Source organism: Seriola dumerili, unplaced genomic scaffold (genome assembly GCF_002260705.1).
Source record: "Seriola dumerili isolate Sdu_G_001 unplaced genomic scaffold, Sdu_1.0 BDQW01000668.1, whole genome shotgun sequence".
In the NCBI taxonomy this organism is placed as follows: Eukaryota; Metazoa; Chordata; class Actinopteri; order Carangiformes; family Carangidae; genus Seriola; species Seriola dumerili.
This window is the reverse complement of record NW_019174923.1, coordinates 961751-989397: the sequence shown is the minus strand read 5'-3', so window position 1 is coordinate 989397 and position 27647 is coordinate 961751. Positions and strand designations below refer to the sequence as shown.

At 40.5% G+C, this 27647-nt stretch overlaps 1 protein-coding gene across 1 annotated transcript; it reads right to left on the bottom strand.

Moving 5' to 3' along the window:
• Positions 1-296: 296 nt before the first annotated feature.
• Positions 297-27205, bottom strand: LOC111236453 (chondroitin sulfate proteoglycan 4-like). Its single transcript, XM_022765187.1, has 10 exons — positions 27118-27205; positions 22404-22567; positions 15841-19413; positions 14768-15241; positions 14144-14320; positions 9864-10062; positions 8450-8581; positions 5151-5323; positions 4459-4642; positions 297-4204 (listed from the first exon to the last, which is right to left on the bottom strand). The coding sequence occupies exons 1-10, from the start codon at positions 27203-27205 to the stop codon at positions 2142-2144; spliced, it is 7227 nt and encodes a 2408-aa protein (XP_022620908.1). The 3' UTR covers positions 297-2141.
• Positions 27206-27647: the final 442 nt, after the last annotated feature.

The following is a 27647-nucleotide window of genomic DNA, read 5'->3' as shown; positions in this document are numbered from 1 at the left end:
TTTCTAACTGGTCCTCCGGTGCAATGTATCTTTTGCTGAAATGATTAAAGCGCCATTAAGAGGAGGGCAAGAGGCTGCAAGTACAGTTTAAATTATAGAGAAAGAGAAAACTGCCAAAAACTAATTTAACTGGAAGAAATAAGGGATAATTTGGATGCCTATAAATCTTGTTTGAGGAGAATTGGGTAGACACTAAGTAAAAAAGACCGCACAGATTATACACACTTACAAGGTATGATTTTCCTACTGTAGGATAGCAGACAGTAATTCCTTCCAAACATTTTAAAGTGGTTTATTAAAAATATGGTATAAATAACTATGACACTTGTTACATAGGTTACATCATTCATATGACACTGGGATACACTGGATAGACACTTCTGTTCAGTACAAAATGATTCCATAACATACAAGTTTACAGTGATTTTCAGTGACAGCAATTTCTTATCTTGCCTAGCTTGCCAGAACAAGTCAGAAAAGTACCTTTCATTACAGTAGACACAGCATTTCAGTGTCAGACAGCCAAGGCCTACAGTAGATAATGTCAAGAATCTAAGGACACAAGTAATACAGTTTTGTCAGTGTTAAATAATGAACATAAATACCAGCTGTTATTTCAGTCAAAGAAATTGTCCGTTTTTTGTAATTTGTCTGGGAAACACCTGTCAGTATTTTCAAAGAAGGACTCCTTGAATTGCTGCTCAAAAGCAAGAGACTGACAACTTGTTCTGTTGACAAATATTTAATATCTCACCTCAGAAAGTCATTACCTCTCCTAGACTAATGAGATTGTTTTAGGCTTAGCAGCTAAATCTCCCTTAAAGTAGGTGAACCCACTATCTATTCAACTGTAGGAGAACCTGTTAAATGATGACAGAATGAACCTGCAGTTTGAATTTTAATCACTGAGGTGAAAGTGGGTGGAATACAATATAAAATATATAAATAATGTGCATAGTAAAATAAAAAAAGAACAAATTATAAAACAGTTTTACCCAGTGTGATTTTACCAGGGCTATAAAGAAAGAAATATTTTAATAGTGGTGCAAAACCATTTCAATATACAACCATGGTGGGAAGCATTTGCGACAAAACCCTCAAATTTATAAGATTAAATCCTGCAATGTGAAAACAAAAACCTGTTATTGACAAGACATGCAACCCTCATTAAAGGTAACATGGAGTAAATGACTATTAACAAAATACCTGAGTTTACAAAAAGTTATACTGTAATATATGATACATAACAACAATATAAAATCTGAACAATCAATTGAAATCCTTAGACAATACATCTTTGTACCAGTGTCAGTCTTAGTAATTCACAGTTGCATCAGCTCCCGCTCTGATGACCATGACCCATAATGGGAGAGACTTCAATGTGCATGAGGACCAGACAACGACGTGACTGATTAAATTAGGCACCAAACATAGGTTATAATTTACCACAATGATGATTGCTTCGTAAATGCTTAATGACCAAAGTCTGTCCCACCAGCTGAACTTATTGCAGTAATTGGTGTTGGATTGTTAGCCAGTGTTTCAATGGATTGTGCAACTCAAAGAGAACTCAAAGTCGTCCTGACTCTTATTAATGTATTCCAAATAACTTTGGCCATAGTGGTTTTGTCCTTTATCTATCCTTAAAGCTGCATGAATCAATATTTGGCCAACAAGGGGCACAAGAACTCAAAATAGATGCACTGTCTTGATGAACTGTATTGTGGCCTTATAAAGTTGTTGCTTAAATTGTTAGCAAACAATTGCCTTATTACACTTCCAGCACATTATTGTCCCATTTGAGGTCTCTGTCTAGCCATATGGGGAGCTTTTAGCTCTGATTTAGTCTCCAACAACTCTTGGTCTTTAGTTTGCTACATATTTGACTTTCTTCCTTAGCTAGTTTGTCACTTTGTTGAACTTTGTGTTGGGTGATAATTCTGAGTTTGTCCCAATGAGTGAAACCTTACACATGACACGGTAATTCGAGTCAGTATTAATACATAAATATTGATTATGCAGCTTTAAGCTAATAAAATAGTTAATTACAGCCTCATTTGGTACTCAACCACATTTAATCCATTATCAAAACCTGTAACAGTATCTCCAACACATATAGCTATAAGTCGGTTTGTGGAAGATCATACCCAGTACTGATTCTTCTGAAGAGTGGGTGTGGCGGTTCTAATAATTTGGGAAGATGCTGCAGGGGAACCATTGCTCCAGGAACTTATGAGCATGTTTGAATCAATGGTGTCATAACCCGTACCATGATTTGACACCAGTAATCGATCAAGAACAGGGCTGCCCGGGCAGTTGGGGTTCAATGGAGTGACAGTCACTGAGGGAACTGTTGTGCTCCTCTGGGTTTGGCCTTGGTAGGACTCACTGCTTGGAAGACCAGTGGAAGGTGGCTCCTTTGGTGCAGTAGTGCTCTGCTTCCTTTGCCTGTGATGTCGAAGAAACACAACCAGGACTACAAAGATGATTACAAGCAGCAGCAGGGCCAGTAGTGGTAAGATCACCAGGAGCGGATTGGAGGTTTTTTGAGGGTAGGATTCCACACGAACTGGTGTGTTCCTAAAGAGGAAATCCTCCGTTCCACGTGTTGGTTTGCCGAGTGTTGTACTGAAAATGCTAGTTCTGTTGGAGTTTCCCCAGCGGTTGCGTCCCTTGAACTTTTGCTGGTTTTTGCTTGGTTGCTGGGTGGAGAGGAAAGCTGTAGACAGGAATGGTGAAGCAGTTCCATTTCTGGAAGTCTGGATTGGTGTCTGAGTAACAGATGATGTGGTTGGGACAGGACTCTTTGTGGTGGGAAAAAGTGCTGGGTCATATGGCACAACTGTAAAGTGGAACTCCCCTTTAGCAGGTTGGATGGTATCAGCTTTCAGCAGAAACACCAATGAGTCATTCAGCTCTTGAACTCCAGTCATATTGGCATTAAGCTCCAAGGCTACCTTCTCCTGCATCACCTCCTTAAAGGTGAAGGAGTCAGCTTGTGCAGCTTTCCTGGACATTTTAGGTTTTGTTTGAACCACCTTCCCATACTTAGGGTGGGAGATCATTTCAAATACAGGGTCACTATTACTAATTTTAGCGAGTTCAGAGGCATTCAGAAAACTAGCGCTGAGTTTGACTGCAATCCCATTGGGAATCCTCACATCTTTGCCAAACTTGATCAAAGGTGTGACAGTTATGTTAAGCACTCGGCCAGTGAGATTTGCTTCCGAAGTGAGGGCTGTAAACTCAAAGCTGTCTCCTCCAGAGGAAAGGGAGATCATGTGGTAGGACAACCTTCCAGCCTGTAGATCTTCCTGTTCAAACTGTGTAACCTCTTTGTCGTTGTCCTTCAGAAGTTTGCCAAAGTTTGGAGGCCTTGTAATCTGGTAGTGAATGGTGACGTTTTTCCCATTGGTAACAGCAGCAAGGTTATCCTGGGTCAGTGATACCGAAGTCTTGCCCTGTTCCAGTGTCAATCCAGTGTAGTTGACCAGAGAAATTGTGATTTCTGTCACCTCCAGGTTAAAGAGTTTATAAATTGGTTTATGATGACCATCTGTAACACTGAAGTAGAACACCCCTGAGGCGGAGCTTCCATCATGGATGAAATAGATGCTTCTGTTATTGATTTGGGCTTGGGTGAAGGCCACTATCGACTGATTCAAACTTCCTTCAAGAGCTAGGTAACCATTGTTTGGCTTGCTAATCACAGAGAACTTAATGTCATCAGGGGGATTGTCTAAGTCTTCAACTTTGAGATTCTCAGGGCCGAGGACAACTGTATCTCCTTGTACGACCCTCAGACTTGGAGCTTTGGTTTTTAGCAAAGGTGGCTGATCATTCACCGGTGTGACTGTAATGTTAAAACGCTCCTCAACAACATCACTATCATCTTGAGGGCGCTGTGCTGTTTTTCCCTTAGGATTTATCCATGCACTGAAGGCAAAAGAATCACAAGTTGTCTCCGAGTTGTCATGCTTGTAGGTGATACCATATTTGTGGATAATGAACTGGGAGAAGTTAGGTTTCTCCTTGGTGAGGTTTCTCTCACCCACCATGATGACGCCATGCTGAGGCAGGGATGTTACCTGAAACCAGACCTCATGGGAGCCCCGCTGAGGCGTTGGCAGCTTGGACATCAGGTTAGTGGCATCAAGCTTGGACTCATCAATGATGACACTCTCCCCTTCTGTTACCGCCGCACCTATCCCCAAGTAAATCACCACAAATAACATTGTTAGACACTTTTTCTTTTCAATAAATCAACATAAACAAGAGCATAGTCTGCGGTTTTTAGCCATGCTAGTAGTGTGGCCCCAGGTGATGTCTACAAAACTCTTTTTAGTATTGTTATTGTGTACATGTTAGCATGCTGATGTTAACATTCAGCTCAAAGCACTGCTATGTCTAAGTACAGCCTTACAGAACCGCTAGCATGGCTGTAGACTCTTTTCATACCTGTGTTTGCGAGCAGGACTGTGTTGTGTTCAGGTCCAGTATTCTCATAGGAAATGTCTATTTTGAAGGTCTGACTGTCCAGAGAAGCAGGCGGTGATGCCACAGAGAAGGTCATGGAGTCCATGGCTTCCCAGCCCACTGACTCAATGGGGGTTTGAATGTACATAACCTCTTTCCTGTCCACCTAAGGTACAGAAACACCATAAATCCTCAGGAAAGCTTGATCCAAAATAATTTCACATCAATACATTTGTGCAACAGCAGCAGATTATCATCCCTAAAATCAATTGATGGTTTAATCTACTACATATAAAGAACTCATTGGCCTCAATAATTCTTCACCATTCTCAAAGACATTTCTACAATGTGTACAAGATTTCATCATTAATTTAAATCTGCTTTGCTCAGCAGTAAAATATAGCACACAAAGCTCAAGCTTTAACTGTCAGATAATAATCCATCAAAAATATCTGATTACATAAAAGCCTAACATGTTCCACTCAGCCCAAGAAGCACAGAGTCCATTTCCTGAATAAGGATGCAGAATATCTATTATTCATACTGGAAATTTGGCAACTTTCCACATGAATGGAGGAACCCTGATGTTCAGTCTTACTCTGGTTCACATCCCTTGTATTTTATTTTAAAATATCTTGAAAGAAAAGTGTTGATACCACCAGCTCTTCACTCACCATATCTTGTGTGAAAGTGGAGATGTCTACTGTTGAATTATCAGGCTGCCTTGTCACCAGTCGCCCCAGCTTAGGATGCCGAATCACACTAAATGTAATGATGCGATTGGAGGTGTTGCTAATGTCATTGGTCTCCGCTTGTAAATCCTCATTTGTGATTAGTGCAGAGGAGCCTGGAGGAAAGACATGAAACTGAATTAAGAAAATGACTGATGACGTGTTTTGGATTATTGATCATGAAACTGTATCTGTTAAGAAAAACAGCCTTTCTTGTCTGGTATTCAGTTTAGCTCTGACCACATTGTTAAGACTGTTGTGTAGCTGCATCAAATGTAGCAAGTTTTTCCCTCTGGAGGCGTTTCACGTCTTTTTGACTCCAAATTATGCAAAGCAAGGTCTGGAATAGACTGATGAGACTCCTTTGATGTGTCAAATTAAAGCTGCACTGCAGACATCACAGACTTTTTAACAGCACTGTCCAACTGCAGTGCGGGGTGTTACATAAAATCCACACAAGAAATTAAAAGTGGATCAGCTCCTCACAGGCGCAGAAATCTTCCACTTGGGAAAAACCTAAGGGGAAACATCTTCTATGCATGATGACAGGGTCTCACTACTGAGAGCTTCTTTTCTTTGTAAGATGAACTACATAGATCTCCATAACCCTTTCTGCCACAGTGAAGATTGTGAGAATACTAAAAAAAGACTGCTGATAAATGAATGATGGAAGGCAATGATAGGATGAGGGAAAGAGGGGGTCGAAGCACAGTGAAATTCATTCATCACTTTTCGTGAGCACTCCCACGAAAGAGACTTGTCAGTCTCATGGGAAATTTCCTTCTGAGAGGAAGAGGGGGAGACGGGCTTTCTTGTTTTTTTTTTGTTTTTTTTTTTACACAAAAGCCTATCATGTGCTAAATCTGTCAGAGATGGCTTTTCGTATATTGTCATATGTTTGTGCAGCTGTTCTTGATGGCAGTAGATAGACATGTAGAATGCTTAGAGATGTAAAATCAAAACATGACCAAAATACTTTTCCCCAGCTCCTGTGTTGTTAATAAGACGAACGTGTGACACATGTTTATCACTGCAAAAACAATACATCATAAATATTAGGCATATGGGATAAAAATACATTCATAAAATGATAATGATGAGACAGATTTAGGTGAATACAGCAACAAAGAAGTGAGAGAATTCAGTATTAGAGTATCATCACTTATTTATTTATATATATATATATATATATTATTATATATATATTTATATATACATACCATATATATATATATATATATATATATAAACACCACTAAACTCCATCAGAAGTGCTATTCAATTGGTGAGAAATTTGGCTGGTTTGAACTTCTCTCTCTAGCTCTCTTTCTTCATAGTACACAGCTACTTCAGTCACTTCTCTGTTTATACCAAAGTGCAACACTGTGAATATTCCATGTAAGACTGTCTGAAAATGTGCACTGTTATACTCATATTTCACAGCTGTTGTGTAATAATTAGATTTGTGTATTCAAGAAGAATTTCTCCTCATACTATCACTTTTGTGGTACTTGCAGGCAACAACACAATGAATCACTGTCAGAACACTTTCAGGTAAACACTGGTTTTCTTAATGAGGCATATGCAACCATTTAGTGAGGAGTCTGCACAGTTTTACAGAAAGCACCCAGACATTTGAGGATTTTTGCAAGGAAGAGGATAAACATTAATCTCCCCACCACAGTGTTAAAGTGTTTCATGTCACCCCTCACCCCATCAAAACCCTTCATTGTCAGTTAAAGCTCCCATCCCGCCCCCCTTCTCCCTGTCCCGCCTGGCACAAAGCACAAACAGGGCTGCCTCAGACAGACAGTGGCACAGCTTTTCAAGTACACACTCACCCTGTGGCTGGGAAGCTCAGCAGAGCGTGCCAGTTGGCAGTTTGCAGCCCTCACAATATTCTTTCCTCCTAACTCACAAGCCGGACCACTGGAAATCTCAGAAAAGATCTCAGATGTGTTTGCAGACACAGACGGCAGTCAGTCTATTTTTAGCTCCTGAGTTTTAAAAGAGGCATCCTGTATATTAAAACATCACCAGTCTGGTATTTGGGTAATGTAATGACTTGGCTGTTGGAAAAGTATGGTGTATTGGGGCCAATCATAGGAAAATGTTATGAGAAAAAACCTTGGATGTTCTCTGAGATGACAGTGATAAATATATAATAATAAAACACCTAAAATAAAAAACCCTAACAACAAATGGATGATCGAAGTGTGATGCAGTTCACAATGAAGGCGGCTAAACTAGGCTTTTAGACCAGGCGCTGGTACATCCCCCTCTACTGTCATCCAGTGTGACCGAGTGCTCGGCTGACAGCGCTGTCAGTGGGAGAGCACTCAACAAGGAGAGATGCTGGTGCACTGGGATTTTATAACTGAATGATGAGCAGGATGCACACTTTTACCTCACATCACAGACGAAGAACAAACACAATAAAACATGGGGTTTTCAGTTAAAAATATATAATGTAGGCTGAGTATAATATGATTAGGTCATCCACTGCAGGCATAATGCACAGCAAGCAGCAGCATCTGTGGTGTGATGAGGTTAATCCAAACTTGCAAAGTGAAGTGATGTGGTTCCTCGACCAAAAAAACATAACAAACTGTTTTCTGACTTATTTATGTAAATGTGCGACTTTGTGGGGACCCGGCTTTGATATAACCCTCACCCTTAATATAATGCATTCCCTAGTCCCTTACCCTAACCTTAGCCATTACCTGCATGTACGTATATACACACACACACGCACACACACACACAAACACACACACAAAAAAAAAACAAAAAGGAGAAATCAATATTTTGCTTATGGTTAATACAATACAACTAAAAAGAGTCTGTGTGAGCAGATGACTGTGACAGACAGAATATTTCGTTTCAGTTCCTTTAAGGAAGTAGCTGTGTAGTTTCATCATGACTAAAAGACTATAAAAAAGAAATCAAAATGACAAAAATTCTTGCAATCTCATTCTAGGAAATCAACTCAACTTTGAAAAAAAAAATGAAACTAAATATCTATTTGTGTCCCATCTTTACAGTTTTGTGTCTCAGGGCTGAGTACAGCACACAGAGTAGAGAAGACTACAGATGTTGAGAGATCAGCTAGTACAGTTTTTCAATGCGTTACTGACAATAATAAAACTATAGAAAAAACACCAGGCTCTATTCTCTATTCAGAGGGAAGGATTTACTCTATTCAGACTCTATTCAGACTCTATTCAGAGGGAAGGATTTACCTGGAAACACCTTGAGTGGACGGTTTTTCTCTAAACTGAGGACTAAGGCTCTGGCAGTGATGCTGAAGATCTGCCTCGGGGTGAAGTTCACACCATCGTTGACTTGGAAGTTGAATCCTCCAGACATGGCACCTGGACATGACAGGAAAAACAACATCAAACTGTCAAGAAGTCTCTGAGGGAACATTGTTAGATTCTGACTGCTGCATTGAATAAAGAACAACTGCATCTTAGTTTTGTGAGGACAAGTTGTCTCTTTGTTCTCGGCGGGAGCAAATTTACAAATGAGCTGTGTCTGGTTTCTGCAAAATACACGGACAAAAAAAAATAGGTGATCAGCACTCCTGATGGTGGTCTAAAAAAGAAAAAAACTGCAACACAAGCTAAAACTTCGTATTCTGAGTCAATGAGGGGCTATTTAATCAAAATCAATTGTCTATACAGGTGTAGATGTGTGTAAATGTGTGTGTGTGTGTGAAAAAGAAATTCTTCAATATACAGGGTGGGGCGAGTACCTTACACACACTACTATCACAACCTTTCCTCGTGGTACAAGTACAGGCAAAGAAAAAAGTAGATATGAATCAGGAGAGTGAGCAGAAATCTGATCTGAGACTGGCGCTATCAAATTTTGACAGATCTTATCCATCGTTTCACATCACATTTCCAGACTATTACCACCTGCAGCTTGGCTTTCAGCCCAGTCTGTCTGAACTGTATCAGTACTGCAAGTAAATTAACAGCTACTGAAGAAAGCTCCACATTGTTTCTGCGACAGGGGGAATTGAGCAGAGGACAAATCAAACAGTGGGAAATGTGCCTTGAGATAACATCTGTTGTGATTTGGCACTATAAAAATTGACTTGACTTCACACAAAAGGAACAACAACAACAACAACAAGGTATCTTGAATCATAAAAACAGAGCTGAATTACATTTGGCTTTACTGCATTAAATCCAAATTGTGCAGGAGAAGAAACACTGACCACAACCGGACCAATTAATTACAGGTTATATTTAAGATATTAATTGACGTTTTTAATTGCAGTTTGCTTAGAATCATTAATTTGGATGACAGAATGAGAACATGATATGACTGTAAATACAAATAAAGTCAAAGTTTATAAATGATTAGAACTGAATTATCTCCAGCCCCACTTATATTGCTATAATGTTTTCTTATTCAATATCTATCTCCACACAAACAGAGGAATGTTCTCTTTGGTTTTTAATTTAGGGGGAGGCCCACTGTACAGCTCTGTGGCTTCCTGACCTCTCCTCTCCCACCTGTTTCATTTCTGCTGCCTGTTTTTATTCTGTTTGTATAAATGCAAAGTAAGAATCAACTCAAATCAAATGAGACTATTACATTAGATTATTAAAACAAACAAAAAAAACAGGGAACACACTTTACCTTTGTGCACAAACAGCAGCTGTCCTTGGTCTATGTATGCCTGGGTGAAGTTGAGCACGGCCTTCATGGGGGCACTCTTCAGGGCCAGGTATCCGTTGCTCGGTGGGGTCACCATAAATTGGAGCTCCTCTGGGGGTGTGTCCTGGTCCTGCGCCCTTAGATCCTCTGGGCTGATTTCTGTCACTGAGGACACCCAAACCTGGACACAAGATGGACAAGGGCAACGGGTGTCATCTGTGATCTACGTGAAGATATAGACCTGCAGGAACAGGGATGCTTCGTTTGACATGGCTCAGAATGAAGGTCCTAACAGCATTTGACAGGCATATGCGATTCTGACATTTATTTTGATTGATGGCATGAGGTACTGTCATATTTTGTTATACAATGGGGCAATAGACTCGCTACTTTAAAGCTTATTTCCATTTGCCAGTCGTTACAGCCATAATTCAAGTATTCTGGAAAAAAATCTAATAAAATTGTCTTGAGGATAGAACAGAATGATGTCTCAGGTACTTTTTTTTTCTCCATTAATTAAATCCACCTAATCTCCGCAGATATAAAACAACTGAAAAGGAAGTGAGACACATAAAAGACAGACGGAAATAGCTGATGTGTCGTTGTCATTCATCACCACATACAATGGACCCAGGATGCTGTGGATGTGAGTCCAGCTGCAAGGCTTTCTCACATGTTTTTCTCTCTTTCTTCTCTCCAAGCCATTTTCCACTGTTCATCATCCAATGAAGCAGAACTGCTACAAAAACAATCTCTAACTGAGGCACCTAAAAGATGCTGAGACAATAACAACCTGTGTCACTCTGAGCATCACTCAAGTCACATTCAACAACATAATGAACATATGACGGGCATCTTGGGGCTAAATATAGCCACGCACACTGTAAACACAGTTGGATGTAGAGCAGACACACCATTAAGGTCCCAACAGAGGAACTCGTGAACACATGGGACACAAAACTATTGACGAAGGATACCTTTTTCTGAGAATCAATAGACACAAAATCTATTACAGACCACATCCTCTAATTTTGAAGTATTAAAAATGCTGTCCAGGAAGATGGGTCACTTACAGAACAGCACAGTGACCATTTGATTCCCTATCACCCATCTGTAATGTTAAAACTGCCTGAATAGGGATTTAGTCATAAAGTCAAAAACCTACCATGAAACCATGACACATGCTAGAGTTAAAAGAGTAGTTTAAAATATTTATATTCATGGTTAAACCTGAATTTATTTATTTTTTCTGTTTAGCTGCTAAATGCTCCACTACGCTCATCTGCTTGAAGTTGTTTTTGTGTGTCTGACTGTGAACAGTGAGCTTTTAGAGCTTTTTCACTGACTTCAGCTAGAGGTTTTGAGACTGATGAGAGCAGCAAGAGTGAACCAAAAGAGTAAAATCATGAGCTGGAAAACAAAAACAATGAGCTGTAAGATGTAGCGCTGAGGGGACTGCAGAGGAGTAATAATTATCTGCATGTTTGTAACTAGGAAGGACAACTTTCCCATTACATGTAGCCATTTGACGCATTTTCTGAAATAGAAGGTCACAATAAATGTTATTGTTAGGTTTAGTCACAAAATCCACTTTGGCTGGAGTCAAAGTGAATTTCATGTAGTACTGTTACGTACAAAAGAGTGCAAATTTCCTGTTTTTCATGGGTCATATCAATGCAATGCAGCCACAAGATATATAGCATTTTATAGAAATGGTGTGATCACAGTAACATCTCAAGTGTTCACACATTGATTAAGTAGCAAGTATTTTTATTGTCAACTTCTCACTGCTGCTCTCTGGAAGGTGGTTTATGTGAGAAATGTCGCAGACTGCAGAACTGCACTTTGCAGGGAGAAGGGAAGTGGGTACAACTACAAAAAAACACTTGTGCAGCCTAACACAGGCATCATAAGATTTAAGACTATCTGAGGCCGGGTTTTACCTTTTAAAACTACTAAACACTGGTTGACACATGAGTCTAAATGGCCCTAAAATTCACTGTATTACTAACTGGCTGTGAGCTGGTCTCTCACTTGGTTAGACGTGTTACTGGATCAGAAGCATGGGGCACTTTTTCAATTAGCACCTGTAAAACCATATTACACTGGTCCCATCTCTCCCCATATGAGAACACTTGCCAAACATGTGAGTGCGTGCTCCTCATAGCAGGAAATGACTACACGTCCAATAATCCTATATTAAACAGGAAGTCACAGCAGGATCGGTCTGAAACCGCATCAGGGCGACTCCACCAAACTCAAAGACAGGACACATGAGATCAATTTGCACAAACAGCCCCTTGGAGTGAAAATCAATCCCTCAAACGTGACAGGATGCTCATCGGGCTGCAGCCTTAGTCATGGAGACGATAGTCAAAACAAACTGCACCACACTCATCATATCTTTGATCCATTTTTATTGAATTCCTGTGAGTCTTCACTGCCAAACCTCAACTGTTTTGATCTTTATGTGCTGAGGTGTTTTAATAGGCCTTTGGTTTTAATCTCACCTGCACAAAGTAAAAAAATCTCTCATGTTGCTTCACATTAAGCCTGTCTCCGAAAGATAAATACTCATGACAAACAATTAAGAATTTGACTTCAGGAGACTCTGCTCACAGCTCTATGTCACTGTGATGCCATTACTTCTAGATGTCTGGCGCAAACTTTGGAAAACACACAGAAGTTGAATGTATCACGTGTCAGTCGGTACTGCCACAACTAACCCACAAACACACGACATTTGTATTGGATCATAGTCTACTGATTTCAAGGTTTTTTAAAACTTAAGAAAAAAAGGATGATCTGTATTGTTTTGTTTTGTTTCATTTTTGATTTAAAAAATGAATAATTTGTATTTTTAAACAGACATCCTCTGATATTTATGCAGGGTTGTCGTAGGGTTTATTCAGCATTTGCCAAGCTTATATAACATGTAACAATAATCCCCTATGGTACACTGATTAATAAAAATCTGTTGAGTCCTTTTAAAATATTGAGTCAGAAAACATCAAAGCTGTTTCAAAACGAACTTTCCAATAAATTGTATGGAAATTAGGTAGGGTGACTCTGTATGTCGGTTGTAAGAAGACCTGTGTCTCTCTTCAAATCTTCCACAGTTGGAGCCCCAACATGATGTGCAGTGGCAGAGAGCCACCTTGTGGACACTGAGAATCCAGTTCCCCTCTGGTAAAACATGACATAATGACCGATGAGATCACATTTGCATTCAATAGATCATACCTATGTGCAGACCAGCTTGTCAGAGACTGTCACCAAAATGTGTAAACATCTCCCTTTTGAAAAATATTCAGTGTTTTCTGATTAAAGCTACTATAATTCACCTGGCTCCCTGATGTTTTTCAGTGCAGTAAATTCTAGCAGTCGCTCTTCTCTGAGTCTGCAGGAATTTGAGGCATTTGGGGCAAAGCTGCACACACACAATAGAAGCCTATACTTCAGCCTCTCTTTCCAGCTGGACCTCTCCCAACTCTAGCCACTGAAGCTGCAGGAGCACTGCTCAGCACTGCTCAGCACATGGACACACACAACAATGTTTGTCTAATTTACGTGAATTTAAGTGACGTTCAAAATATACTGTATGCAAGAAGAACTGCTTTTCACAGACAGGTAGTAAATGCAATTCTTTTTGGATAAGAAGACAGTGAGGAGAGTTGTGAGGCAGTAGAAACAGGACTGAGCTGAGGCCATTTGCTATTTCCAGGCCATGCCATCATGCTGCTCAACACTATGATGATGCTCTGGAATGGATTAAATTCAAGCATCATATTCCCAGCTGCATGATCTCATGTTCATGTAATGCCTGGGGGTTATTTTCTCTTTGATTTAAAGTCTTTTGTATTCATAAGTAGCCTTAGAAATCATTTCCGGTCACTCCAGACTATACAAAATAGCAGCTCCCCTTTCAATTCACAGAAGCAGCAATGCTTGCAACTGACCCACCAAAAGGCAGTGACATATTTTAAAACTAGGGGAACGTTTTTGAAATGTAACTCACACTCACACCAAACAAGCACCTCCAAAATATATGTCAATGCATGCGCTGTGCTGCCAGCCCCCCCACCCTTGACCCTCCTCCACATAGCAAACATAGTTTCCTCATCCAGCCAGTCAGCCATGGCAACTTGCAACACTGCAACACTGCCCACATGAAAACTGCCTGACAGTAAGCCATGGTGCCAGACCTGCTAGTAAAAAAAAAAACACGTCCAGAGTTTAAATATAGAGCAGTGCAGACTCACCCTGAGGACCCTGTTGGCTGTAATAACAGGAGGCTCATCGTTGACAGCTGTAACCTGGATGTACACCGTCTGGGCTGCACTCTGCTTCCTCAGGCCTGAGTCATTGGCCATCACGGTGAAGTTGTCGGCTAAGGTTTCGCTGCTGTCATGGATGTAGTAAATGAATTCATGTTCCACCTGGTTAAGAGATCATGGAATTATTAGGGAGAACCTGAAACTAAAACTGCAAAGATTTATTCAAAATACAGCCATACAAAACACTAATATTTTGTGACACTTAGGTCACTATACTCTCTGAAATGCACATAGAGAAAAAACAAAAAAGAGATTCTAGCAGGCATAGGGTGAGAAGAAGGGGATGGTGGGGGTCAAGCAAGGGTAATACTCTTTAATGTTTTGATTTAATTAAGGATGAGTTAGATTACAAACACTGCAAAGATGGCTGTGGGTTTAAAAAAAACAAACTCTCTTTAAATATGGGGCATATTTGAGAAAACACCCTCTCATCTTGATAAATAAAATATTACTGCCACATGAAATCTAATTATTTATCGATTAATCCACCTGCCACTCTGTTGCTGTTTCTCCAAAGCAACTTAAGGACTGTCTGTAAGAATATCTCACCTGCCTCCTGGTGAAAGAGGTTATGGACACACCAGGATGTCGAGAGTGTTCAATGTGACCGTGCTGGGGGGGCTCAGTCAAACTATACAGGAAGTTGATTCCAGAAAAATGTCGGTTGGTGACTTTGAGCACATCCTGGGTCAGTGCCTTGGAAGCGCCCTCATTCAGAGTGAAATTTGAGACCTGAAGTGGGATGAGGCGTGGGATGATGTCAACAGACATCCTAATGTCACTGACGTCAGTGACCCCGTTGGTGGCATCGAGGATGAAGGTGTCATTGACTTCGTTGGGCTCCACCTGCATGTACTGGATGTTCCCATTGTTAATGTCCTCTTGGTTAAACGTCTTGACAGGGGATTGTTTGGTTCCGATGTGGCGCTGCTCCGCTTCGACAAAACGCCGGAGAAAGCCATGAGAGGGGGCTACCTTGACTGTGAATACAATCTCAGATGGCAGGTTGTCCTCGTGAGTGACCTGCAACGATCAGAAAACATAGTCAGTGATTAAACTTGAAATGTTCCATGTGTCACCAAAGTTTAGTTTTCATTTTACTCTATATGCAACATGACATCATTGTAAAATAAAAAAAAACAAACATGGGTCAGCATTCAGTTTTTACCTTTTCAGCAGCCTTAAAAACCAGGACAAGACAAGTAATTTGTTCTGGTTATATTTTTCTTTCATAATTTACACTGTCTGCCAAACATTTTCCTTCCATTAACTATAAAAAGGACACATGTTGTTTCATTACATGTTTTTATAGTCAGGGATAGGAAGTCCTTAATCTTAAATGTCTCTAATGAAAGTGGTGCTGAGAATTCACAAGTATGCATATTATTATTATTATTATTATTAGTATTATGTGCATAATATCATAATTAGACAAAAAAATGGTGGAACTGTAATGCCTCTGCAAATATACACAAAGTTGATTGGGTTAAAATTAATTTTATCTTGCAATATCAATAAAAAATATATATTATTATTTGAACCAGAATAAAAATTGCATGAACATTGTTGATTGGGAATCTCAAGCCCTCTCCCACACACAGACACTCTTCTGAAACACTCACCTCCAGTTTAGTTTCGTCGATCTTCACTGGTTTTCCTTCTTCTACCAGTAAGTTGTTGTGATGCAGCACGATGGGTGGCCTCTGATGACTTTCCAGGTAAACCTTTACATTGATCCTCACTGCAAATCGAAAGCCTTTCACTTTCACTGTTAGATTGAAATAGTCTGCCAGATGTTTGCTGTCATCGTGCCGATAGGAGATCAGTCCATGCTTTAAGTCAGACAGTGTGAACGAGTCCACCTTTGTTTCATTGCGATAAAGTCTTCCATACTTAGGAGCCACATCCATCTTGAAAATTACCTCTTGGTCATCTCTGATGTCTAGATTTGATATGACACTAAAGTTACTGCTGGAAAAGGTTACTGATTGGCCCTTCTGAACCAGTAAACCAGTGTTGTTGCCAGCCTTCAAGAAAGGGTCGTGTGCACTGATGTCTAAAAGGCTTGATACAAAATGTTTTCCATCCGAGACAAAGAGCACAAACCTGCCAGTGCTCACACCTTTGTGAATGAACAACACTCGCTTTTCTTCCAAATCCTTCTGTCGAAACTGGAACAGCCGATGCGTGGTGTCATTAACCAGAACTAGGTCTCCCATGGGGATTCCACGTCGAGTGTAAATCAACTGACCATCATCATAATCAGAGTCTGCATCATGATAACGCAAATCCTCTGAAGTGAGTAACCTCTGTCCATCTCTTACTACATGGAAAACTTTATCAACAACACGTACTGGCTTTTGGTCATTGACCAGCTGAATGGATACGTTGAACAATCCTCCCTTCGAGCCAATTTCATCCTCTGCAATGGAAGATTTGAAGCCTTTGCTGGTGGAGGCTATGAAAGTGAATTCGTCTTGAGTTGTTTCACTATCATCATGAATGTACATTATCCTTTCCTCTAATATATCCTGATTACTAAAGGTTAAGATGTTGTCGTAGCTAGCATTGGAATTTGACTGACTAATACGGGCTAGCTTTCCATGTCTGGGGCTGCTTATGACTGTGTAGTACATATCCTTTGTACTCAAAGTCTCTGCAAACAGCTCATCTTTAGTGATAAGCTTACTTTCTCCCTCCAGAAGGGAGAGTCCATCATTTCTCATGAAAACACTGTTGATATCAGCTTTAATGGAAAACTGGAAATCATAGTTTTGAGACTGAGCATGTTTGGAAACCAGCTGAAATTTGAATCTGTCACTAGTATCTTCGTAAGGCCTGTCAACTAGCTCATAATGTACTTTAAGATCTGTTACATCTTTTTGGCTAAAGGTTGAATTCTTCCACAAGACTGTGGTTTCGAGTAAGAGTTTTCCTTTCTTTGGTATGGTGAGAACCCGAAAATAAAGGTCATCCTCTAAGAGGGCCACACCTTCGGCTGCAGCAAAAAGATGCTCAGAATTCAGTGTCACTTTCCTAACTTTATCCAAGTTTAACATAACATTCCTCACCAGGTGGTATTTCACCCACTTCACAGTTATTGGGAAGAGTAGTTCAGTGGTTGCCCTTGCAGCCACATTAACTTTGCACTTAAAGTAATCAGTGGCATTGGATGTCTGGATGTCTTGAAAAGTGCTAACATACCTCAGGCGCTCTTTTTCTAGAAGTCTTTGGGAAAATGAGTCAGCAGGCCTCCATTCACCACTTGAGTGAAGCCTCTGGAGTTCTCCGTACTGAGGGGGTTCAATCATATCATACCGGACATCTACAACTTGTTTCACAGCATTAGTTTGGACAGCTAGTTGCTTTGAACCAATTATAGCTGTCTCTCCTTGAATGATTTCAAGGCCTGTGTTGTTGGCAATCTTATACTCCAGCGCTACGGCCATGACCCTTAGAACCACAGTGTTGCTGACCTTTTCCCCATCGCTAACTCTAAGAACTATCCTTGAGTTTCTAACCCCTGTGTGAACATAGTAAACCCTGAGTTCTTCCAAGTCTAAATATGAGAATAAGGTCACTGCCTTGCCAGGGTTGTTTTCAATTTCCAAATATCCTGCATCAGCGTTCAGGTTCCCAAGCACAGAGAAGACAAGGTCATTATAGCTACTGTCAATGTCTATGGCCTTTAGAACATCCGTGGTGAGGCGTTTCTTTGAGTTCTCCAACAGGACAAAGAGATTTCCTTCAGGGAGACTCAATTCAGGTGCATCGTTGGTTGGTGTCACAGTAATATTGTACCGGTACAATTTTTTGTCCTTCAGATAATCAGGAACTTCCTTTCTACTGCTAGAATAAATTGAAAACATGAAGAAGTCATCTGGTTCCTCTGACCCTCCATGGATATACATCACTCGTCCGTGCCAAAGGTCCAACATGCTGAAAGTGTTCTCCTCTTGGTCTTGATCGACATCAAGCCTTATCTGACCCCGAATTGGTTGCTCACGAATTCGGAACATAATCTGAGACTGTCGAATGCCAAGCTTTTTGAAGTCCAAGAGAACCTTAATGTGTTTGGCCTCAAGAGATGCTCTACTACCTTCCTGCACCACAAGGTTTTTTAGTTGCACAAAATTTGAGCCATACCTTCTATCCAAGCCCCTTGCGAGAGTGGACATGTGTAAAGATGGTGTTGGTGTCACGAAGTGAAAAAGGGATCCCGGAACGCTTGTTGGACTTATGGTGGTTGATGGTTCTGGTTCTTTATCTGGCTCACAACCAACTGAGATATCCTTGGTGACAACAGCACTAGAGAGACCCATCTTCACTCCATTGACTTCAATGTTCTTCAAACATCCTTTGAAGGAACCTCCCCTGACACGCTTTCCAGACACAGAGACGAGCCCCACCTTTCTAACTTCCGATCTGGTGCTGTCATCAATACCTCCTACAAAAAGATAACCTTTGAGCTGAAGCCCCTTTGAACGAGAGCTGATGCTGCTTTTCACCATCTCTCCATCAACAGTTAGCTCAAGGCTTTTGGAACTGAAATGCAACTTGATAGAATGCCATTTCCTGTCATTGATGAACGTGAGGGAACGAAGCTCAGTTTTGGTTCCTGCTTTTCCAACAATGGCCACTGGCAAACCTTCTTGAATCTCCACAGCCACAAAGTCACCCTCTCTGGCTGAACTGTACAACATAATTCCCTCTTTGGCTGAAGTGTGCACAACACACTCAAATATCGCTTCCTGTTGGGCATTCCAGGTTGGAAAAGAAATGTAAGCCCTGGAACTGAAGAAGCTTATAGGGTCCTCCTCGGTGGCAAAGAATTGGGGACTGCAGCCTAAAGACACCTCATGGACATTTTTGAATCCAGTATAAGGCCTAAGAGATGACAGCAAGTCATGTTCATTGAAGACCACGTTGTCCATGCAGCCTCGGAAGCCAATCGGGTCTCTGGGGATATAAAGTCTGTCTAGGCCGCCTGAGCCTCCAACATAGAGGCCATCCAAGATGTTGAGATCACGATGGGAGCCTGGCATCTTTACACTTGTATGAGAGTTCTTGTCCACAGTTAGAGTGATGTTGTGCTGCACATGGTGGACCTCCACAGAGTGCCAGGCCAGGTCATTGAGCTGGGTGCCTCGCTCTGACTGTAACACTCGCTCCCCAGATCCGAGGTCTAGTTTCAGCTAAGACAAGAAACAAAACAACTCAATTATAAAAGATGTTATAACACAGGAATAAAAGGCAAATACACTTAGTGATCTAACCAGCAATTCAATCGAGATTGAGGTTATCTGTTTAGAATAGATGTTTGTTGTGATTTCCCATTTTAAATGCAATTGTTGTAATTGTTAGCCATGCCTGCAGCACGGGACCAGGAAGAGTACCTCAAGATATACTGGATAGATTGCCATGAAACTTTGGTACAGATATTCATGGTCCCCATAGGATGAAGCCTACTGACTTTGGTAATCTGACTTTTTTCCTCTAAAACCACCATGAGTTTGTGTTTTAGTGAATTGTCATTCAGTTTTGTACAGATGTCTCTGTTGTCCCAGAGGATGAAGCCCACTGATTTCTCTAATCTTGTAACTTACATTTTGCGCTATGAATAGGTCAAAGTTTTCACTTATCCTGTGAAATATCTCAACATCTGGTGTACAAATTTTTGTTTAGACATTCTTGGTTCTTTGAGAATGAATTCTGACTTTTTTGATGGTTTTTTGATTGATAACTTTTCCTCTAGTGCCACCATGAGGGTGACATTTGTGGTTTAAATTAAAATGTGTCAACAACTACTGGATGGACTCCCAATAAAACTGGTAGACATTCATGCCATCCTGAGGATGACTTATAATGACTAATCCTTTAACTTTTCATTCATTCGGTCATGCTAAACTGGGATGTGAGCATTACACCTACTAAACATCATCAAATTAGCATTGTCTCTGTAATCATGTTAGCATGCTGACATGACTGCTGGGCACAAGTACAGCTTCATGGAGTCTCTACCATGGCTATAGACACTTATTTAAACATGCATGTAGAGGTTGCAACTATTTAGCATGACCATGAAGAAAATATTGTTAATAATTAATTAATTAAATAACATGTATTTATATAGCATTACAAGTGCAAAAATAATAGATAGATTCTTCAAATATTTTGACTGTGTCAGATGAAATAACTGTCTATATAACCTATGACATTACAACTTATATGAATTAAATGATTAACTGTGGACACCATGACAGCCCAAAAGGGAAACACAAGATTTAGACTGTGTATATTCCATGATGTCACCTGTTATAACAGTGAGCTTTGTCTGTGATTTGAAGCAGGAAGAGGACTCTTATCTCTTTGCCCTCAGCAATGTCCTTAGAGCATCATGTCACCATCTCAAACTAATGCTGCATTTAGATGACATGCTTGTCAAGGCTTGCCGCTGAGTCCCTGCTATTCATGCACGGGTTTCCAGGGAGCAACACTCATGGCTGACTCACATGGAATGAGATCCCAAGCCTGAGGAAAACTTGTGTGGGTGAACAAAAAAATTATTTGGTGACCTGTGACAGTTTAAGGAACAGGGATGAGCCTTTCACTCCTCGTGTTCACTGAAGTACAACAATGCAACACAGTCGTCAGTATGATTTATTCCCGGCAGCACAAGTCTAACACGAATAGAAGCTTAGTCACAAGGATTTCTCGAGTTTGATGCACAAAAGCTACAATGCATATCTCAGGACTCCCTGTACTTCTTATGAATGTGTCTGCATTTCTATTTCAAGCCTGCCTACAGTACATCTGTCCTTTCTGTGTGCTGATTAAGCTTGGCAGAGCTGCTACAGGATGCTTAAGAATCAGTGTTTAAGGGACAAAAGTATTTTACCCTTAAATTCTCCCAGCAAAGCTAAATTTCATAAGGGTTCCCAGGGTTAACACATTTGTCTTTAAATCAGAAGTAGATCGCCTGAGGAGTGTACTACATGTCGTGTTTATTTCTATTATATTTATAGCTATAAATGTTGTGGCAGTAGGAGCACTGTTTGCAGTTCCACTTGAATTTAACATTAAAGTCGGTTTCTAATTTTGCAGAATTTAAGCTCATTCTGCTCAGGAATTCAGTGCCTTCAGAAATAGGGAGATGCAATCTTACTGTGAGCTTCTCATTATTAAATACAACTGGTCACCTCAATTATCCATAATGAAACTATAACAAGGAAATTGATTGGCACGTTCTGTATGTTCATTTAAGTAACTTTTTTGTTAAGTAACTAGATTGATTTCAATTTGAACTTCTTAAAATTAACGACATTTTGCTTTCCATTTGACTAAGCTTTAAAGGCTGCACTGTTCATGACCAGGGGAGCAATCAGTCAACCAAAAATCTGATAATCGATCAGTTGCTTCAGTTATTTTTTCAAGCAAAAATGCCAAACATTCCTTGGTTGCAACTTCTGAAATGTGAGGACTTGGGATTTGGACCGTTACCCTGATGAAAGCCCTGTTCTACAACACATTAGTGAAATGAAAGTGGCGAGAGAACACTCCTACTACTAGTTGGACAGAACAAGCAATTTGATGACATCACCTTAAGCACTGAGAAATAGTGACATACATGTTTTCACAATTGGCCGACATTTCATACAATAATTAATTAATAATATGATTAATCAATAATGAAAATAATCATTAGTTGCATCCCTGTATTACATAGATCATGGAGTGATTACAGCAATAGCAGGCAAAGAAGCAGTCCACTGATTAGTTTCACAATGTTTGATAATTCAAGTGATTTCTTGCATAGAGGCAGAGTACCACGCCCTGTGATCAGTTAAAATTATCTCACTTATTCCAATAGATTAAAAACACAGATCTGACTGCTTTCATTATCTCCTGGTTGCTACTGTGACAAGAAGTGACTGGTATGGAGTTAACACTGAGGCTTGTCTGCTTGTGTTACTGTGTTGAGAGACTGACACTGTCAACTGAGATGGAACCATGGCTTACGGTGGTCAGTGTGTGTGCGTGTGTGTCTACGTCTATTGTGAGCTCATATGCGGTCGGGCACATACATCTGCGAAGTGTTGTATGCATGTGAATATGTGCGTGCACGTGTGTACTAATGTATGCTTGCACACATATGCTCATGCGCTGGGGCCATGGATGTACCCACCTGCAGGCGACCAGCATGCAGCTCTAGTAGGAAGTAGTCGGTCTGGCCGGCAGCTAGAAACAGCAGGCCATTGGTGCTGGAGGTTCGGAAGCGAATGCGGAGCATGTTATGGTCGGACGACTCTGTTGCTTTGAGCTGTACAAAGCCATCGCCATAGAGGGAAGCTGTAGAAAGAGACATTAGAGAGAGACTGTTTTTTTTTTTTTTTTTTAAAGCGATAACAAGAGGGAGATTGTATATGGTCGAATGTGGTGTTGACTGTCTTTTGCAGTTTGTTAAATCAGTGCATCACAATCATTTAAACTGAGCAGAGCTTGAGGGAGATGAGAAACAGAAAGTACAGTAGCAGTGACTACAACAAACACAGAGCAAGTCAAGTCAAGCATTGTGGTCTTAATATAGCCAACATGTGACATTTAGATATAAAAGCCAGGCTAATTATCATCCTGGTTGTTCTTTACAAGTGGAGCAGAGCCTGTGTAAGTGGGAAGCGCGCACGCACGCACGCACGCACACACACACACACACACACACACACACACACACACACACACACACACACACACACACACACACACTGTCCACAAATTATACCTCACCTTATTTAAAGAGTGCTTGTAAGATTCTTTGGATCTGCTAAGCTCAGCCTTCCTGGTGGGCCGGTTGTGTTTGTACTCTATATGCTCAATCATAATGATTTACATGCAGTCAAGTATGTCAAGAGTACAATTATGAGTTTTAAAGCGTTACCTATAGAATAATAACCACCTTCAGGATGAAACTTTACTCCTGCATGTACTACTTGCAGCAGAATTGCAGATTTATATCTCTGCTCTTTTGTAGCTTTAGGAGCAAGTTGTTCATGGACTGTCCAAAACTGTAGTAATGACATATACGAATTTTAAAGGTATTTGACTTTAATGCCACAACAGCAGTATCCAAACTGAGGCAGAGGATGAGGAGGTGGCTTGGAGGGAGTCAGACATGTTTGGGCCTGCCCTGCCCTGACAGGAACCTTCAACCTGAACATGAAAGGCTCTGACATCCACACATTGTCTGTGGCCGCGTGTTCCAGAAACAGTGTGGCGGATGGACCCAGCTGTTTCTTCTACCTCACCTCCCTGCCATTTCACATCACCCTGTAATCTAGGCTAACGTGTTCTGAAGCTTTCTCATCTAAGCCCTCATGCCCAGGCATCACCAGTTGAGTTTTTTAATGAGTGTCAGAGTCCCACGCATATTCAAAGGTTAACAAATCTCCGCCTCTGTGAAGAACCATGTCCATTCCACTTTTGATTTATTTGGAGTTCATCATGACCCAGGGGCAAGAGCAGCTTGCTGCTAATGGCCCAGAGTGACTCACGGGTGAAGCTAGATAAAGTTAATGTGAGTTAATGCATTGTTGTTACTCCTAAAAGGGTTAATGCACTAATGGGTCGTTTGCTTAATCAAATCCAATCTGTATGGACTATGTAGTATAAATTAAGACAATTAAACCAGTAAAGCATGTAAAAAGCCCTTCAGCCATGTCAGTATACGGTCATCAATCAACAGGAGCTGATTGTAGAGACAAAAAAACAACTATACCCCATTTTATTAGTACCAATACTTTAAAAATGGCAGTTTTGTTGACTGTCCACGGCTTGTCAATAAAGCAGATACACAAAGCAAAAGATGGCATTATTCCTCTTCCATAGCTGCCAGTCAGGGCAAGCCCACAGACCTCACAAAGCCCGTCTGCAAAAGATGTTTTAAACCTGCGCAGACCATGATAGCCAACACAAATCATCTCGCCAACAGACATGCGGAGCTGCTCAAAGAATTCCAAGAGTGACAGGTTAGCGGATGCGACGGATAACATAATTAAAAAAAGTTACAAAATTACATCATGCCCATGTCTTCAAATACAAGTCAAATGAATGATTTATTTTGTGACGAGCGAACTTTGACGAGGCAATAAAGTACAATTACTGTTTCATTTGGCTTCATCTTTTTAGCTAATTTACCAATATGGCAAACATCCCTATATGCAAATGCGACGTTCACGCTAGTAGTGTTAACTTTTCCTTGGAAACTGCTAAACATCAGGCGTTCACATATACAGATCAACAACACCAGATATAAATGATGAATTTGCAATAAATCAGTATTGGATAGAAATGCTACAGCAAACGCTGTAGTTTTCATCATCTCTCCGGTCACTCCGGTCTCTGAAACTAACAATTTCTTTCATCATCAATTAATATGATGATCATTCCTTTGTTCTTCCATTAATCAGTCCAAAAAATGCCACAAAATAGTAAAAAAAATATTGCAAATTTCTCACAATCACAATTTCCTTAATCTCAATGTGATGTCAGTTTGCTGCTACCAGTGAATGTTTGGCATTTTTGATTGAAATATGAGTTAAAACGATCAACTGACTATCAAAAAAAGTTGCAGATAAATTTTCTGTCACTTGATTAATTGAGTAATCCTTGCAGCCGTCTAAATCTCAGTCCTCCTCTAATCTTATCGACACGTGGGCACGTCTTTTGACCAAGATCCACTGATTTGTTTATCCCAAATAAACGTATTTCTGGTGAGACACACATTTTCCAGCGAACTTCACACGTTACCATCCCATATTCCCCAAATGAGCTAATAGTGCTGTTTTGAACTAACTCATACACAGAAATATATATTAAGGCCTGTATTATATATATTTGTGTATGTGCTAACAAAGGTAGTCAGCTGAAGAAGTACTTTTCAATTTGCAGCAATTTTTGTATGTATTTTTTTTATTGGTGTTGAATTTAATTTAATCATCATTAACTGTCCAGTCTTTCCTAAACGATAATTCTCAGTCTGGTGTAATGTGCCTGTTAAATTGTTAAATGCAGCTGGAAATAGAGAATAATTGGCCCACAGGCACGAGCAATCCAGCATTATTTATCCTTATTCTGACCCCGACTCAGACGGAGTGAGTTTATTGTCCGTCCTTATTTATACGTCATTTTCATTCATCTGACTGGCTCTGTGTACAACAGGGAGGAAGCATTTCCAAAAACTAACCAAGAGGAAAGCAATGACATTTTTCCCCTAAGTTCACTAGGATGGACCGGATGCATGCTCAATTGTATTTTAGAGTCGTAACAATGACGTTCAAGTCATATGATGTCATGTTTGGTTCAAACAACAGGGTCTTCCCCATAACTTGCGTACAAGCAACTGGATTCTTGGAAAGCTGTAAAATAGCGATAATGTAAGGGAAAAAAATTTTGGTTGTTTCAGCTGCAGAAACATAGAAATTTAGGGAGTATGTAAATGAAAGACCACAGCAGACTGCCAGAAAACAATACCCACACATAAACATACCTGTGTCCACCTGACTGTGCAGAAACAGGAGGTGTGTGAAGGTTGTTCTGTAATCTACGTGTCTACAGGGGCACTTTCCGTGCGACAGGGACATTTTTTTTTGGTGAGATTTCACAAAGCGCTCTTTCAACAACAATGCCAGTGACCTTTTAGTGAACACCCGCTTACAGTTAATTTGAGGCCTAAGACCAGTGCTTGTCACTGCCTGTGTGCTCAGTTTATACAACAAATCAGAGATGCAACTTGACTGAAGTGTCTCTTTGTTTTTTTTTCACGGACTGTCGTGCCATTCTGTTGCTGATGCATTATCAAAACCTGGGACGAGGCTTGTTTCATAATGCGAGGGGAATACAGAGTACGCTCACATCAAGGGACGCATTCAAGTAAAGCAAATGTCTATACTGTAGTTATATTCATTGAAGGATATGGTCTAGTGTGAGTCACAGTGAAATAATTCCTGATTATCCCCAGGGCCACAGCCTGGATGAATACTGAATATAGATGACACATGGCCAGAATCAAATCAACCAGACAGAATAATAATGCCCACATCTATGTAAATAATGTACGTCTGTAAAAACTCACTCAAAAAAAAACATATTTTTCCCTTAGGTCCATCAACAAAGCAATGGATGTCCATTTTCTTGCATTTGTTTGAATGTGTTATTGTCACAGTCAGATATTCTTCCACCACAGTGGGCATCACAGTCCCTGCTGCTGCCTCTAATAAGGTGAGAGCTTACAGTGCACTGCATTATCCTGTGTGTGTGAGCCATGCATGCACAGATTATAGAAAAACTAATGCAAATCATATGTGTAAGATAAATACTGGAATTATTGGTCTCCTTAGTTTGAAAGCAAAACATGCAAGATCATGCATAAAAATGAATCTCTGTTGTTGCTGGAATGAAAACATTCACATTCACATGCTGTTGTTCAGTTGGGTGTCACACTGAGGTTAACATTTTAAGACCTGTGAACCATTACAGCAACTCTGCAGTGTGCACAGAAAACATTTAACAATCCTCTGTAAAGTGATACTAAGCCTGCTTTTGGAGACACGCTCATGATGATACAGAAATAGTGCTGTAGCCCTCATATGAAGGAAAGAGCAGCCAGTGACAAAAATAAAGTAAGTGATTATGTTTGCTTTGTTACTTCAGTTGTCATAACCTGCAAATCTCAAGAAGCCTTCAGGAAACTATTTCCTCATTAAGCTACAAACACTGGAAGACAGTCATCAGAGTTGAAGCTTGTGGTTGCAGCATTAACATGTCGTCATTGAAAGCACCATCTAATAAGTTTATATCTCGTTTGTTTTCATTGGGAAAAAAAAGTCGAAAAGTTGCTTTGTTACCTCCCGACGCCAGCTCGACCAGGAGCGACCACCAAAGCAGACCGCTGAGCCACCGCTTCTTCTCGGCGTTGTTCACGGCAGAGTCCATCTTCCTTCTCCCCGGTGGTTCAAACACTAGTTGTTGCTGGACTGCACAGTTACATATTTACAAACCTGTTTTCACTTCCTCTCGCTTCGGTAACGTCAAACACCGCGTGAAGAGCTCAGTTAATCCAAACGGTGACAATGAGTGAGTCTCAAGCAAACCCTCAACTGAACTGAGTTGAGGCACCGATGTGGATCCTCGTCTAACTCCGCCTCGTGTGTGTGTGTGTGTGTGTGTGTGTGTGTGTGTGTGTGTGTGTGTGTGTGTGTGTGTGTGTGTGTGTGTGTGTGTGTGGTGTGTCATCTCAAAGAAAAAGGCATGTTAATCCCAGTTTTCAAAATAAAAGCCAGAATAAGAAAGGGAAAAACGCTGCAGGCCTATTTAACCAAACAACACCATGTGGAGATGTGTGAACAGCTCAAAATCAAGCTGACTTAATTTAACC